A 15178-nucleotide genomic window follows, 5' to 3' on the forward strand; every position below is an offset into this window, starting at 1 on the left:
GTAGTTTACCTAATTTTTCCTACATTTATTTCATAATGTATCTTTTCATTGTAATTTGTAGTGACTCTTTTATAATGTTCAATATATTCATTTAAAAATGTGTAATAGGATATATTTCTGGGTTGTCTGTTATCTTATACATCTCTCTGTTATATAGTCCATGAATCATACTGATTTAGTTATTATATGTATCAGAAAAAGAGATTTACATATTATTGCTATATGTTAATTTCACTTAAAATTTTTTTTCCAGCTTTATTAAAATATAATTAACACATAATCTTACATACATTTAAGGTGTAAAGTATGATGATTTAATATATGTATATATTGCAAAATGATTACCACAGTGTTAGTTATTTAATGATACATGCATCAAAGACAGTTATAATTTTGTGTGTGTGGTGAGAACTTTTAAAATACACTCTCTTGGCACTTTTTAATATGGAGTAGAATATTGTTAACTAGAGTCACCATGCTGTACATTACTGTAGGTTGCTTTCTGTTAGCCCTTTTTTGTGGGAATGTCCCAAATGTACCTAGGCCTGTTTGGCGGAAGTGCTGTGACCCTTAAGCAGGATATATTTAGGGACCACAAGGTCACTTTAACATTTCCAGATACGAGGGCCAGATTAATGGTTTTGACTTTGAGCCACCGAGTACCCTGAGATATTCTAAGTGTTCCAGAGGTGAGAGGTGATCTGCATGTCCTACTGCTTGCTCAAAACTAATCCATAGGACTTGATGGGGAGACTCTACACATCCATTCCCCAGGTTGCTTTTTCGCATTAGCCTCCTCTCACAGGTAGAAAGCCTATATATATTAATAGCAGTGGTTTTAACAGAGGCTGGTGGAAGTGGGGAGTGGGATGGAGTGAGTGAAAGTGTTATTTTGACTTCTCTTTCTACTTCCCAGATCAATCAAAATGTCCTATCAAGCCAGGTATTTTATATTTTTTGTTGCTGTCATAAGATATTTTCCCCACTATCTCAACCTAATGATTATTCAGTTCAGTTCAGTCACTCAGTCGTGTCCAACTCTTTGCGACCCCATGAATCGCAGCACGCCAGGCCTCCCTGTCCATCACCAACTCCCAGAGTTCACTCAGACTCACGTCCATTGAGTCAGTGATGCCATCCAGCCATCTCATCCTCTGTCATCCCCTTCTCCTCCTGCTCCCAATCCCTCCCAACATCAGAGTCTTTTCCAATGAGTCAACTCTTCGCATGAGGTGGCCCAAGTACTGGAGTTTCAGCTTTAGCATCATTCCTTCCAAAGAAATCCCAGGGCTTATCTCCTTCAAAATGTACTGGTTGGATCTCCTTGCAGTCCAAGCAACTCGCTAGTCTTCTCCAACACCACAGTTCAAAAGCATCAATTCTTCAGTGCTCAGCTTTCTTCACATTCCAACTCTCACATCCATACATGACCACAGGAAAAACCATAGCCTTGACTAGATGGACCTTTGTTAGCAAAGTAATGTCTCTGCTTTTGAATATGCTATCTAGGTTGGTCACAACTTTCCTTCCAAGGAGTAAGCGTCTTTAAATTTCATGGCTGCAATCACCATCTGCAGTGATTTTGGAGCCCAAAAAATAAAGTCTGACACTGTTTCCACTGTTGCCCCATCTATTTCCCATGAAGTGATGGGACCGGATTAGTATTTAATAAAGCTTTTGGTTTCTGTTTATTTTATACTGTGTTACTATTTACAGTAACATTAAATAATAATTTTTATTATTACTGATATTTACTAAATACCATGTGCCATGTCTTCAAGTGCTTCAGATATTTCATTTAGTTTTCATGACAAGCCAGTGGAATTAATATTATTATCATCCGTCTTTATAATACTAAGTCTTACAAAGGTAGTCTCACAAAGTTACTCATCTTATCAGTGGTGGAGCTGTGGTTCAAACCAGTGAGATTAACCTCTGTACTATTTTAATTCTCCTATCAATTCTGGAAGTTTTTCAGTTGATTTCCTTGAGTTTAGATATTTCAATATCTAAAGTAAGTTTATTTTTGTATCTTTCTTTCCAGTAGTCACTGCTCTTATTTTTGCTTCATGGTTTATTGTATTTGCTGGAGATAGCAGAACAGTGTTAAAATGAAACAGTGAAAGTGGGCATTTAAAAAATACATATTAAGGAGGTAGCCTTCCATTCCTAGTTGTTTGAGTTTTTTTAAAAAATCAAGAACAGGTGTTGAATTTTAAAAAATGTCATTTTGACATCTATTTAACTTACTGTATGGACACTCAAGGTTTTAATCCAGATTCATAATTCAGAAATGAAGTAACTATAAACATGGTTCAGTTGGTGATTTTCTTTTTCCAGCAATGTCTGGAGCTTGTTTTCAAAGTGACATGTGGGTGGTAGAGGCAGAAATTGTGTTGTTTTTTTTTTTTTAAATTATGGGCTTTAGATTTTTCCCTGTCCAGATTTTGAGTCTGTACTGGGTAAAAGAAAAGATTGTATGTAGGGGGTATTTGTGAGGTATTTTCTTTAGAACAACTTGTAAAGGCATAATTCTATTGTAATTCAGGATTTTATTATATTTAATTACTGTAGATTCACGTTGATAGAATTGTAAACCAAATAGGTAAGGATTAATTCTAATTATATGTTTTGCAAATATTCTTATGTTGCTGGCATTCATTAGATTATTATTACTTGTTACAATAGTTACAGCCCAGAAGGATAGTACGTAAATTAGAAATGTTAAAGCTTTTGATTGTTTTCATATATTGACCCACATTAGCTACCCATATTTGGAAGAGAATCTATTTTATTCTTTTTTATGTGGATAAAAAACAGCAGAAGGATTATGACTTGATGTTTACTGATACTTTATATTGAGCAGTTTTGATTAAGAATAGGTTTAGGGAAATGGTGCTTTTTCATGTATTTATCACTGAACTTAAAAGAAGTGAGAATCATCAGATGCATGAAAGGAAGGACCAAATTGTATTTCTTTTGAAGAAGAAAAACAATATTTTTACTATGGTCTTAAATAACATGACTGAGTTTTAATAACCAGAACTGATGGCATTGACATGATGTGTCACTTAGCTGATGAGAAAGGGAAATTTGACAGAACACTGGTGAAGGCAGTGATCGGGAAAAGAGAGTCACTTCTTGTTTATACCTCACCAGTTGGGATTACTCAGTTAGTTAGTTTTAAAATGATATAGTGAAACTACAGGGTTGTTTTTGGTTTTGTTTGTTTGTTGTGTTTTCCCAAGAAGAGCTTAATTTTTCAGTATGTAGAGTTAAGAGGAAAGGGTTTTTTTGTTTGTTTTTTTAGTAAACTGCAATTCTAAGAAAGACTACCAAGTAGAAATGATCATTAAGATAGGTAGAATATTTTGGCTTTTCTGCCTACAAAAGGAACCTGAGATAAAATTTATGAAGCTTCTCTGCATTTCTAGTTTTCAAACATAAAATGAAATAGTAATTTTTTTCAAATTTCAAACCGTATCCAAATGAGAAAAATAGCCTCTGCTGTATCTCAGTGAAGACAGACATTGTTACTCCTAAATTTAATTTCTTATAAAGCATCATCAACTGTCCCCCCAAAATATTGGGGTACACAATAATTTAGAAAGCATTTTAAAATTACCAAATATAATGACTGTAGAAGGAAATTTCATTTAGTTTTTAATTGTAATCTCTCATTCTAACTGAATTATGAAAAGCGGTGTTTTCTGTCTATATCTGCTGACATTGTACCTTCCAAGCCTATAGAGAGCTTCTGATTAATGAGCTTAGTAGCAATTCAGTGTTAATGAATTGAAGAGTATGTTATCATCCTCCATGTCACTTATCTGTTACCACAATAATACTGTGTATTAAACAACCACAATAACTCAGTAGCCTGTAATAAACATTTCTTTCTGCTCACAAGTCTACAGATTAGTTGAGCACTTCTACAGATCTCGGCAGACTTGATTTGGGAGTTTTTCAGGTCTTGGCTGGAGTTCACTCATGTGTTTGCAGGTCTGCTGGCTGGTGGCTGATCTAGGTGTCCTTGGCTAGGATGACTCAGTTCTGTTCTGCATGATCTTGGACCTTTCAGTAGACTGGCTTTGTGGGAGTGGCATGCTTTCATGGAAGCATACAAGGCGCCGTGAGGCCTTGGTTTAGAACTGATACATAACATTTCCACCACATTCTTCAATCGAACTCAAGTCACAAACCCAACCCAGCTTCAAGGACTGGAGAAAGAGGCTCTGAATGAGGGTGGCTGCAGAATCTTATTTAAAAAGGGCATGACCAGAGGTTGGAATAGAGAATGGGGGATACTTTTGCAATCAGTCTGCCATATCCCTTTTCATCTTTCTCCACCTGAATTGGCCAGATTTCTCTTCTTGTTTCATAGGCAGTCTAGCAAGAAAGAGATCCTGGGTTTCAGCACCTACTGAAATGAGCAGTGCAGGTAATCTGTTACACAGAAATTTCTCTGCCAGAGAGAGGCCCTTTGGGAATTTCTGCCTGTGTTTGGTCATGTAACTTTATCTACTTTGTTACCAAGAAGAAAGAAAAATCATGTCAGAAAATTTATTTTTATGTGATGAGAGAAACAAATCAGTTACAGCTAAGTAAAATTTGAAGTATTTAACAGGAAAAAATTGAATGTTGCCATTTAATTTTCTGTGGATCCTGAAAAGTTACAGATGTTTGAATCAAATACAATGCATCTTCAGCCTCATTTGTAAAACTCTAAGATATTAGAGTGTGCAAAAAAAAAAAAAAAAAGGTAGAACTGGAGCTGTGCTGTGCTCAGTCACTCACTCGTGTCCAACTCTTTGCTATCCCATGGTCTTCAGCCTGGCAGACTCCTCTGTCCATGAGATTTGGTCGGCAAGAATACTGGAGTGGGTTGCTTGCCGTTTCCTTCTCCAGGGGATGTACCCAGACCAGGGATAGAACCTGAGTCTTCTGCGTTGGCAGACAGATTCTTTACCACTGAGCCACTTGGAAAGCCCTTCAGAGCATCAAAATACCTTGATTGATCAGTTTTCTCTGTGCGCCATCCTCTCCTCCTCACTAATGAACTCACTGCTTTGGTAAAATGTCCACCCAGGAAGGAATAATGATGATTCATGTGAATATACCTACTGATCTCAGAACAAGTCATTCCTCATGGTTATGTGTGGGATATCTTGGTATGTGTAACATTTAACACAGTGCTTTACATGGGCTAGATACTCAAGAAGGTATCAATTGTATTTTAAGTATGGGAATGTTGATTCCCCCGCCCTTTCCTGTCTTTCCATTTCCAGGATTAGTAACTCGCCTTTTTGGTAGCAGCATCCAGGACAAGGATAGACAAGACTATTTGGGGTTGATAGAAATCCCAGACTCCTACTGTGGTCCTCGGCTGCAGTTTCCTCTCACTTTTACGGACATTGATTTACTTATTGAGGCCTTCAAGCAACAACAGGCAAGTGGAAGCAGATACTGTCCTTATTCTTGTACATAACATGTGTTCAATAACTATCTATTGAATGAATGAAAACACTACAGCAGAAATGCATTCCCTTGGGGAAAAAACTTCACATAAAGTGAGCGCTACCCTCTGCTTTGTTTAACCATTTAAATAGAAGTTTCTTAAGGTGCACAAAAACCTCCTTTCTGTCTATAGGCTCACAGTATTTCCTTGTTCTTTTTATGAGATGTAATTCACATACTATAAAATTCACCATTTTAAAGTGTATGATTCAGTGCTTTTTAGTATACTCACAAGATTGTGCAACAATCACTAATATCAAATTCCAGAACATTTTCTTTGCCTCCCAAAGAAGTGCCACACCCATTACCATTCCCTCCTCCTCCACTCCAGGCAATCACTGTTCTACTTTCTATGGATTTTTCTATTCAGAACGTTTCATACAAATGGAATTATATAATATGTTTCCTTTTGTATGTGGCTGCTTTCCCTTCGCATAATGTTTTTAAGGTTCATTCATGGCATACTATGTTTCAGTACTCCTTTATTTTAATGTCTGGCTAATATTCTGTATTTTTTTTTTTTTTTTTTGATAAATGATGCTTATCAAGTTGAGGAAGTTTCCTTCTATTCCTAGTCTTCTGAGTGGCTTTATCATGAAAAGGTGTTGGAATTTGTCAAATGCTTTTTCTGCATCAGTGGAGATTATTGTGTGTTTTTTTCCCCCTTCATTCTAGTAATGCTGTGTATTACACTGATTAGTTTTCTTATGTTGAACCGCCCTTATATTCCTGGAATAAATCCCACAGTCATTGTATGTAATTCTTTAAAAATTCTGTTGGATTTGGTTTGCTAGTGTTTTGTTGAGGATTTTTACATTTTATTCGTAAGGGATATTGGTTTGTATTTTCTTTTCCGGTGGTGTCTTTATCTGGTTTTGATATCAAGATAATACTGGCCTCATGGAATGAGTCAGGAATTGCTTCCTACTCTTCTGTATTTTAGAAGAGTTTGAGAAGGATTGGTGTTACTTCTTTAAATGTTTTGTAGAGTTCACCAGTGAAGCTCTTGGGTCTTGCACTTTATGATTACTGATTCAATCTCTGCTTGTTCTAGATGTGTTCAGATTTTGTATTTCTTCTTGAGTAAGTCTTGATAATTTGTGTGTTTCCAGGAATTTGTCCCTTTCATCTTTTTAAGTTATCTAATTTGTTAGTATGCAATTGTTCATAATATTCTCTTGTAATTCTTTTTATTTCTTTTAGGTCAGTGGTAATGTCCCCATTTTCATTTCTGATTATAGTTATTTGCTTTTTCTCTCTTTTTTCTTGGCCAGTCTAGGTAAAATTTTCTCAACTTTGTAGCTCTTTTCAAAGATCCAACTTTTGGTTTTGTTGATTGTCTCTTTTATTTTTTGGTTCTCTATTTAATTATCTGCACTCTAGTTCTTCTGCTGGCTTTCAGTTTAATTTGCTCTTCTTTTTCTAGCTCCTTAAGCATTAAGTTAGGCTTTCATTTGAGATTTTTCTTTGTTTTTGTAGGCATTTACAGCCATACATTTCTTGCTAAGCATTGTTTTCACTGTATCCCATAAATTTTGGTATGTTATGTTTTCATTTTTGTTGATCTCAAAGTATTTTCTCATTTCCCTTGTGATTTCTTCTTTAACCCATCAGTTGTTCAAAAGTACGTTGTTTAATTTCCACATATTTGTGAATTTTCCAGTTTTCCTTCTGTTACTGATTTCTAGTTTCATTCCATTGTGGTCAGAGAAGATACTCTGTGTGATTTCAGTTTTTTAGAATGTAATGAGGCTTATTTTGTGGCCTAACATCTGGTCTGTCCTGGAGAATGTTCCATGAGCCCTTGTAAAGATGTGTAGTCTGCTGTTGTTGGGTGGAGTATTCTGTAGATGTCTTTTAGGTATAGTTGTATGAGGGGTATCTGAAGTTTCTTTTCTTTTTTAGTTTTATTTATTATTACTTTTATTAATATTTTTATTTTTTTGGCCATACCGTGCAACATGTAGGATCTTAGTTCCCTGTCCAGTGATTGAACCTGTGCCCCTGAAGTAGAAGTGTGGAGTCTTAACCATTGGACCACCAGGGAAATCCCCTGAAATTTCTTTTCTTTTAGCCTGTACTCACTTAATGTTTTGATAAGGATTTCCTTGAACACCAAGAGCCATTAAGAAAGAAAGAAAGAGAGAGAAAGGCCAGAGGAAGGAAGGAGGAAAGGGGAAAAGAAAGAAGGGAAGGACGAAAAATCTAGTCTCTGCAGACTGGCTCTGTGTTGGTATACTACTCCTTTACCACTTGGCTTGACTGTTTACAAATCTGTCATAGCCTTTGCTTTCTACTTAGTGTGTTAGTTGCTCAGTTGTGTCTCTTTGTGACCCCATGGACTGTACCTCTGTCCATGGAATTCTCCAGGCAAGAGTACTGGAGTGGGTAGGCAGCCATTCTCTTCTCCAGAGGATCTTCTTGACCCAGGGATTGAACCTGGGACTCCTGCGTTGCAGGCAGATTCTTTACCATCTGAGCCACCAGGTGATTGACTGAACCATATTTAAGTTGTCTCTTTCTTGATTCAGCATTTCCTTGGTTGCTGTGAGCTTTGACTATTTTCCAGAGTTCTGATGAATTTGGATCTGACTGGTTTGTTTGTTCGATCTGTTTTTTTGGCTTGATTTTTCAGTGTTTCTGCAGAGGGATGGGATCTTGGAACTACCTGCTCCATTATTTTCTGACATCACCCCGAAACCATCACTTTGACCTTAAGGGCATACCCTAGGAGTAAGAGTGAGTGAAAAGTACTGGCTCTGTAGGGTCTGAAGCAAAATTTTCAATCATCTAATTCCTAAAATTGAGATCATCCTGGACAGCTAATGCTCCTAGCCACCTGCCAAAAGAAAATATAAATCCTTTCTGTAAGAAAATAGGCTTCAAGTTATTTCTTCAAGTTTTCATATACAATATCCAGAACTTAATACAAGTGTTAACCAAGCATAGGAAGATGCAAGATTCACGAAAGAAAACTTAGGTGAACCACAAACAGTGCAAACAAACCTATAGAGTTTTTAGATAATGGCATTATCAGACTCAGACTTTAAAGTAAGTACGCTTAATATGCTCAAGGATGTAAAAGATAAGACCAAAATCCAAGGAGCTCTGAAAAGATAGACAGTTTTGATTTTATAAAAATGAAAAGATTGTGTTGTTAAGGAAAGACGAAAAGATTCAACATAGTGTACAGTGTGTTCCTATTTGTTAAACAAAATTAATAAGCATTATATATATATATATATATATTGGTTTTTTAAAATTAAGATAAAAGTCACATAACATAAAATTGATTTTTTAAACCAATTTAAATGAAGTGTATGATTCATTGGTTTTTAGTATATTCCCGGTGTTGTACAACCATCACCATTGTCTAATTCCAGAACATTTTTATCATCCTCAAAACAAAGCCTGGTACCCATTAAGCAGTTACTTCCCATTTCTCCCTTCTCCCTAGCCCCTGTCAACTACCAGTTTACCTTCTGTCTCTACAGATTTGCCTAATCTGGACATTTATATAAATGGAATCATATGTAGCCTTTTGTGCCTGGTGGCTTCTCCTTGGCATAATGTTTTCAAGGTTCAGTCATACTGTAGCATGTATCAGTACCTCATTCCTATTTTTGGTTGAATAATATTCCTTTGTGTGAATATACCACATGTTATTTAAGGAATTATGTGCTTATATTATATGTTTACATATTCATATGTAGTTATATTGATTTTTATAGGCTGGCAAGTACATAGAATATTTTTTGGAAAGATACTCCAAACAGTGGCTGTTTTGTGGGATAGGGAAAGGGGACTGATGTCTGGCAAAGAAGGAGAATTGCTTTTCATTGTTATGCTTCTTTTTGCTATTTAAATTTGTATTTCAACTTTACAAAGAACTTTTCTTTTTCTGTTTAAAAACTAGTTGCTTTTCTTTTTGGCCATGCTGCACAGCTTGCGAGCTCTTAGTTCCCTAACGAGAGCTTGAACCCACACCCTCAGCAGTGAAAGCATGGAGTCCTAACCACTGGGAAGCCAGGGAATTCCCTAGTTACTTTTTAAAAAAGAAAATCCTTTAAAAGTACTATTTTCCTCTCTAAGTGCCTTAAAAAGAATGTGAATATTTTATTTGAGTTGCCATTTAATCTGAATATATTTATAAGCATATAAACCAACATGAGTTAACTCTTTTGAGTAGTATTTAATATTGCAATTGTAAACACAATTAAAATGCTATTGAAAGAGAAGTACACTGGCTCTGTAGGGACTAATATAACCAACGTGATTTTAGACAATTGAAAAAGGACCCAGAAAAACTATTTTCATAATAGGAATTTTCTGTTGTTGCAATATATCCTCAATGAATATTTGTTAATTTAACTTAAAACAGCTGCCTTTTCAGGCAGCAGTTACTCTTATTAATGCTACAAATGGTCCAAAAAGTCTACAGTGGCAAGCTAAGGTAACACTGAAGCCAGTTTTAGGAATCAGTAAATTAAATAAATGCCAGTTCATATATTAGTAAATCATTTTATCAAAGTGTTTTGCCTGTTCCTTTAAAATGTGGCTAAAGGAAAGGTTACATTCAAGATTTGACTCACCCTATCAGGTTGAATAGATTTAAAATGCTTTTGTGGGGGGAATCCTTATCAGTCCATTAGGTGTGGGGAGACAGGAAATAGGGCTTGCTCCCTACTAATCAACATCCAGGGTCCCTTCTCTTTCTTCCTAATTCTCACGTTGCTTCAAATCCTGCTTCCTGTTGTTGTTGTTGTTGTTTTAATTATTTAATCATGAAAAGTCTCCAAACTTAAATATTTTTGATTAGAAAATAATTTCATTATTTTAATTGGAAATGGAAACTTCAGGACACCATGAGATAGGATTGTTCCAAAGGGTTCCATCTGTCCTAAATCTGATACCCAAAGCATTGTTGTTGTTATTTAGTCCCTAAGTTGTGTCCAGCTGTTTGTGACCCCATAGACTGTAGCCTGCCAGGCTCCTCTGTCCATGGGATTCTCCAGGCAAGAATACTGGAGTGGGTTGCCATGCCCTCCTCCAGGGGATCTTTCCAACCCAGGAATCAAACCCCGCATCTCCTGCTTGGCAGGCAGATTCTTTACCACTGAGCCATCTAGGAAGCTCACCTAAAGCATTATCTGAACAGTATGTAGATAACAACCTCTCTTAGCCTCCAATAATCTAAACCAGTCAGTGCTGTCCAATAGAAATATAATGTGATCCACATACATATTTAAAATCTTCTAGTAGTCAATATTAGGCTTCCCTCATAGCTCAGTAGGTAAAGAATCTGACTGCAATGCAGGAGACCCAGGTTCGATTCCTGGGTCGGGAAGATCCCCTGGAGAAGGAAATGGCAACCCACTCCAGTATTCTTGCCTGGAGAATCCCATGGACAGAGGAGCCTGGCGGGCTACAGTCCATGGGGTTGCAAGTCAGACACAACTTAGCAACTAAACCATCAGTAGTCAATATTATAAAAGTGAAAAGAAAAAAGTGAAATTAATTTTAATAATGTGTTTTATGTATTCCAACATGTAAAATTATCATTTTAATATGTAATCGTATTAAAAGTTTTTAATGAGATATTTTACTTTTTTTTCATACTAAATCTTTAAAATCCAGTGTGTATTTTGTGCTTATATTATGTCTCAGTTTTGACTAGCCCCATTTCAAGTGGTCAATAGCCCCATGTGACCAGTTTCTACTGCATTGGACAATACAGGTACAAACATTTCTGACCATAAAGTGGTATTCAGTTCAGTTCAGTCACTCAGTCGTGTCCGACTCTTTGTGACCCCATGAATCGCAGCATGCCAGGCCTTCCTGTCCATCACCAACTCCCGGAGTTCACTCAGACTCACATCCATTGAGTCAGTGATGCCATCCAGCCATCTCATCCTCTGGTGTCTCCTTCTCCTCCTGCCCCCAATCCCTCCCAGCATCAGAATCTTTTCCAATGAGTCAGTTCTTTGCATCAGGTGGCCAAAGTATTGGAGTTTCAGCTTTAGCATCAGTCCTTCCAAAGAACACCCAGGACTGATCTCCTTTAGGATGGACTGGTTGGATCTCCTTGCAGTCCAAGGGACTCTCAAGAGTCTTCTCCAACACCACAGTTCAAAGGCATCAATTCTTCGGCGCTCAGCTTTCTTCACAGTCCAATTCTCACATCCATATGTGACCACTGGAGAAACCTATGTTTGTATCAGCTACATCATTTTTTGGATTATGTATTTGGAATATTTTATAATTAAAAAAGAGAATGATAAACCAAAAAGCCTGGAGGAGAAAACCCAGTAAATCTGTCCAAAACAATGCTTTTATCAACACTGTAACTGGAGGAGACCAAGGAATGAATAGTCATCACAGGAGATAATCGGAATTGTTTACTTGACTTTGCAGTACGTTTTACACTTAGACTTGTGTATAAATGTGCTTGCTGGCTTGTACCCTCACATCTGTGTACCAAATACTGAGCCACAGCAGGGACACCTGGCTCAGGAGTCCCTTGAGGCTTGTCTGGCTGCCTTGTGAGGTCTCCTAACCCAGCACCCCCACCTAGCTTCCAGCCTGGGGGCAGGAAGTCGCACAGAAATGCAAAGAAGCCCCTCTTGTCCAATCTTTCTCTCCCTCTTTTTCTTTCTCCTTCTCTCTTCCTGCCTTTCCTTTTATTCTTTATGTTTTTGCCTGCTAATTTCTTAGGCCAGGGGAGTCTCCTTTTTTCCCTGTTTCCTCTCTTGGGTTCTAAGGACCAAGAATCATCAGAAATGTTTTGTGAATGGGTGATGTTAATTAAGAACATGAGACTATAGACATGCTAGGAACCATTCGTTCATTCAACTTACAAATCTCTGCTGTTGCTGCTGCTGCTAAGTCGTTTCAGTCGTGTCCGACTCTGTGCGATCCCATAGACGGCAGCGCACCAGGCTCCCCCGTCCCTGGGATTCTCCAGGCAAGAACACTGGAGTGGGTTGCCATTTCCTTCTCCAATGCAGGAAAGTGAAAAATGAAAGTGAAGTTGCTCAGTCATGTCTGACTCCTAGCAACCCCATGGACTGCAGCCCACCAGGCTTCTCCATCCATGGGATTTTCCAGGCAAGAGTACTTGAGTGGGTTGCCATTGCCTTCTCCGTACAAATCTCTAGTGAGGGCTTATTATGTGCCAGATACTGTGCCAGGATAATACATTGCTTTCTATGCACTCATGCCTTTCTTCCTAGTTCATTATATCTATTTCCTCTTCACCCTCACAGATACTTCATGCTTATTATGTCTTAGAGGTGCTGTTTGAAACCAAGAAAGTCCTGCAGCAAATGCCGAATTTCACTCATACAAACACATCTCCATCCAAAGAGATAACAATCTGTGGTAAGTTCCAGAGCCCAGTTGCCAGATTAATATTTAGGAGCCTCTTGGTTCTACATCATTGGCCTAACTTGAAAACTGTGTAAATTGGACTATATTGAGGGAAAAGTGTTAATATAGAGTTATCTATCATGATACTACTGTTCCCCATCTTGTCTTTGTTTTGCATACCAGCTGGCAGGAATTAATTATGTGAGAAATTAAAGAACTCTTAGCTTTTTATAAAGGCAGGCAGCATTTTAATACAGAAAACTACCCATGGGTGGAATAAGCATTCTTTGCTCTCCATCTAGCTATCATTGTCTTTGTTCCATGTTGCTTTTTCTAGATGGGCCTCTGCATGCCACTTCTGCTGGGAAGGGAAAAGCCCAAGGCAGGGTGGAGATTAAACTCTTCTCTTCCCTCGGCTGCTGTTTGAGATTTTTCAGCTGGTATCTGCAGCTTTTAGAAGAGTGAGAATGTCCCAGAAATCTTTTCCTTGTTCTTCTAAATAACAAGAGCTGAGATTTTGTTATCATATAGGCCAGCCTGGCAGGATATTGCTTCAGGAAGCAGTACACATTGAAATTCAACACAGTTGGTGCTCAGCATGCTTGCAACTGTCTGAGAATGGAGTGTGTGGAAGGAACAGCAATTCTCTTAACTTCTAATTAAGCCTTTAGGTTACAACACAGTGATTGTTATTTTCCAAATCACTTATTAGCCCATGTTTCTTTTACTCTGGCAGGTAGAATGGATTTGACAATCTAATTCAACCATTTCCATTTCTAGCATCTGATAGTGGTGACAGAGACTTGATGTAGCAGTATATGCTCCATGTCATGCCCGGACTCAGGCTTTTGATGAGTCCTTAATGGTTCAGTTTCAACCTGATCAGGCTACCACATCTCTGCCTACCAGATGATGCATCTCAGCAGGGGGAACTTTTATTCAAGGCCTCATTGGCTTTTACTTTCCATGCAGATAAAGAATTTGGAGTTATGAGGCTTAGGAAGCCAGGCCAGCCAATGAAGCCTGTGGAGCCAGGGCAAGATTTGCTCTCAAAGTGTAATATAATAAGCCAAACAGAGACCGTGATCTGCTCCTGTATGTTTCTAGTACACCTCCAGTTGCCATTGGAGACTTGTCTTTGCATAAAAGGATTTAGAAGAAGACATGAATTAATTAGAGGGCATGTAAGTTCTAGAATCACAAAGTGTAAGGACTGAATGGTTCTTACAGAGGTCAGCTGATCTATCCCTTGTTCTTATGGATAAAATTGAGGCTCAGAAATGGTATTGCCTTCCATGCATTTCTATGTAATAACTTGTCCTCTTCTCTCCACCCCAGCTCACTCAGCTGGTTAGTGGCAGAGTCAGAATTTCAGATCTTTTGCATCCCAGGTTAGAGCCAGTCCCATATCTGCTATCCCAGTCCCATTATGCACTGCTCTGACTGGTGTTTCATTTTCCATCACAAGACAGGGATTAGGGAATGGATTGATTGGACAGTTGCATTTTTTAAAAGATACATCTTGGGCATTTATTAATATTTCCAGACTTTTCCCACATAGCACCATTGGTAGAAGGAAAATCCAGGCTCATACATTTCCATAGCATAGGAAATTTCATTAAATTGTCTTTAATAGCCCGATTGAACCTAGAAAGATTTGGCCATCATTTAAAATCGGGGCCACATTTTCAAAACCATCCTCTGTTTAAGACAGTATTAGGAAAGGGAGAGAAATTATGATGAACCTTTACCATTATTTTAATTTCCAGCTGCAGTTTTTTTACATGCACATCTAAACATGCTCATGGTTCTTAATGTGCATGAAATATAGGTGTTTTAGTCTACATTTATATTATAAAAGTTAACCATGTATGTACTTATATTTTTATATGCAGTGAAAATATCTTTCTGTGGCTTTTACATGATATATCGAGTGTTATCTTTTGCTGTCCAACTAGAAGTTGGTTATATCTTTGTAACCTCAACTCTTAATATGCTGAAACCAATTCATTTATTAGCTTGCTAGCTACAACACTTCTGACTACCCAAAGCTTTGAAAGACAAGTCATCCTGAAGAGAATTAGGAAAACAAAATAATTAAAAATATATATTTAACTAATAAGTAAAGTTCTTCCATTTTTATTTCCTTAGATTTGGAGTGAGAGCAATGAGATTTAAGTATGAAGTAGTATTAATATGCTCTTAATATTCTTGTTGTTGTTCAGTCGCTAAGTCATGTCCTACTCTTTGTGACCCCATGGACTACAGCACGTCAGGCTTCCCTGTTCCTCAC

The 15178-nt window shown here is 37.5% G+C and overlaps 1 protein-coding gene across 37 annotated transcripts in view; it reads left to right on the forward strand.

The window, feature by feature from the left end:
* Nucleotides 1-15178, forward strand: part of PPEF1 (protein phosphatase with EF-hand domain 1) — a 158281-nt gene that overhangs the window by 76050 nt on the left and 67053 nt on the right. For 22 of the 37 annotated variants that reach the window (XM_086387374.1, XM_086387360.1, XM_086387373.1 and 19 more), the window contains 2 exons: nt 5289-5449; nt 12783-12897. The exons of 4 other annotated variants lie outside the window; for them this stretch is intronic. In XM_086387374.1, coding sequence (XP_086243500.1) covers nt 5289-5449; nt 12783-12897 — 276 coding nt within the window. The remainder of the gene's footprint in view (nt 1-5288; nt 5450-12782; nt 12898-15178) is intronic. 11 more of the 37 variants (XM_086387389.1, XM_086387393.1, XM_086387392.1 and 8 more) reach the window with 1 other exon arrangement.

The sequence above is a fragment of the Bos grunniens genome, chromosome X (genome assembly GCF_055505025.1).
Source record: "Bos grunniens cultivar Pamir isolate PY7600 chromosome X, Bosgru_T2T1.0, whole genome shotgun sequence".
NCBI classification, from domain to species: Eukaryota; Metazoa; Chordata; class Mammalia; order Artiodactyla; family Bovidae; genus Bos; species Bos grunniens.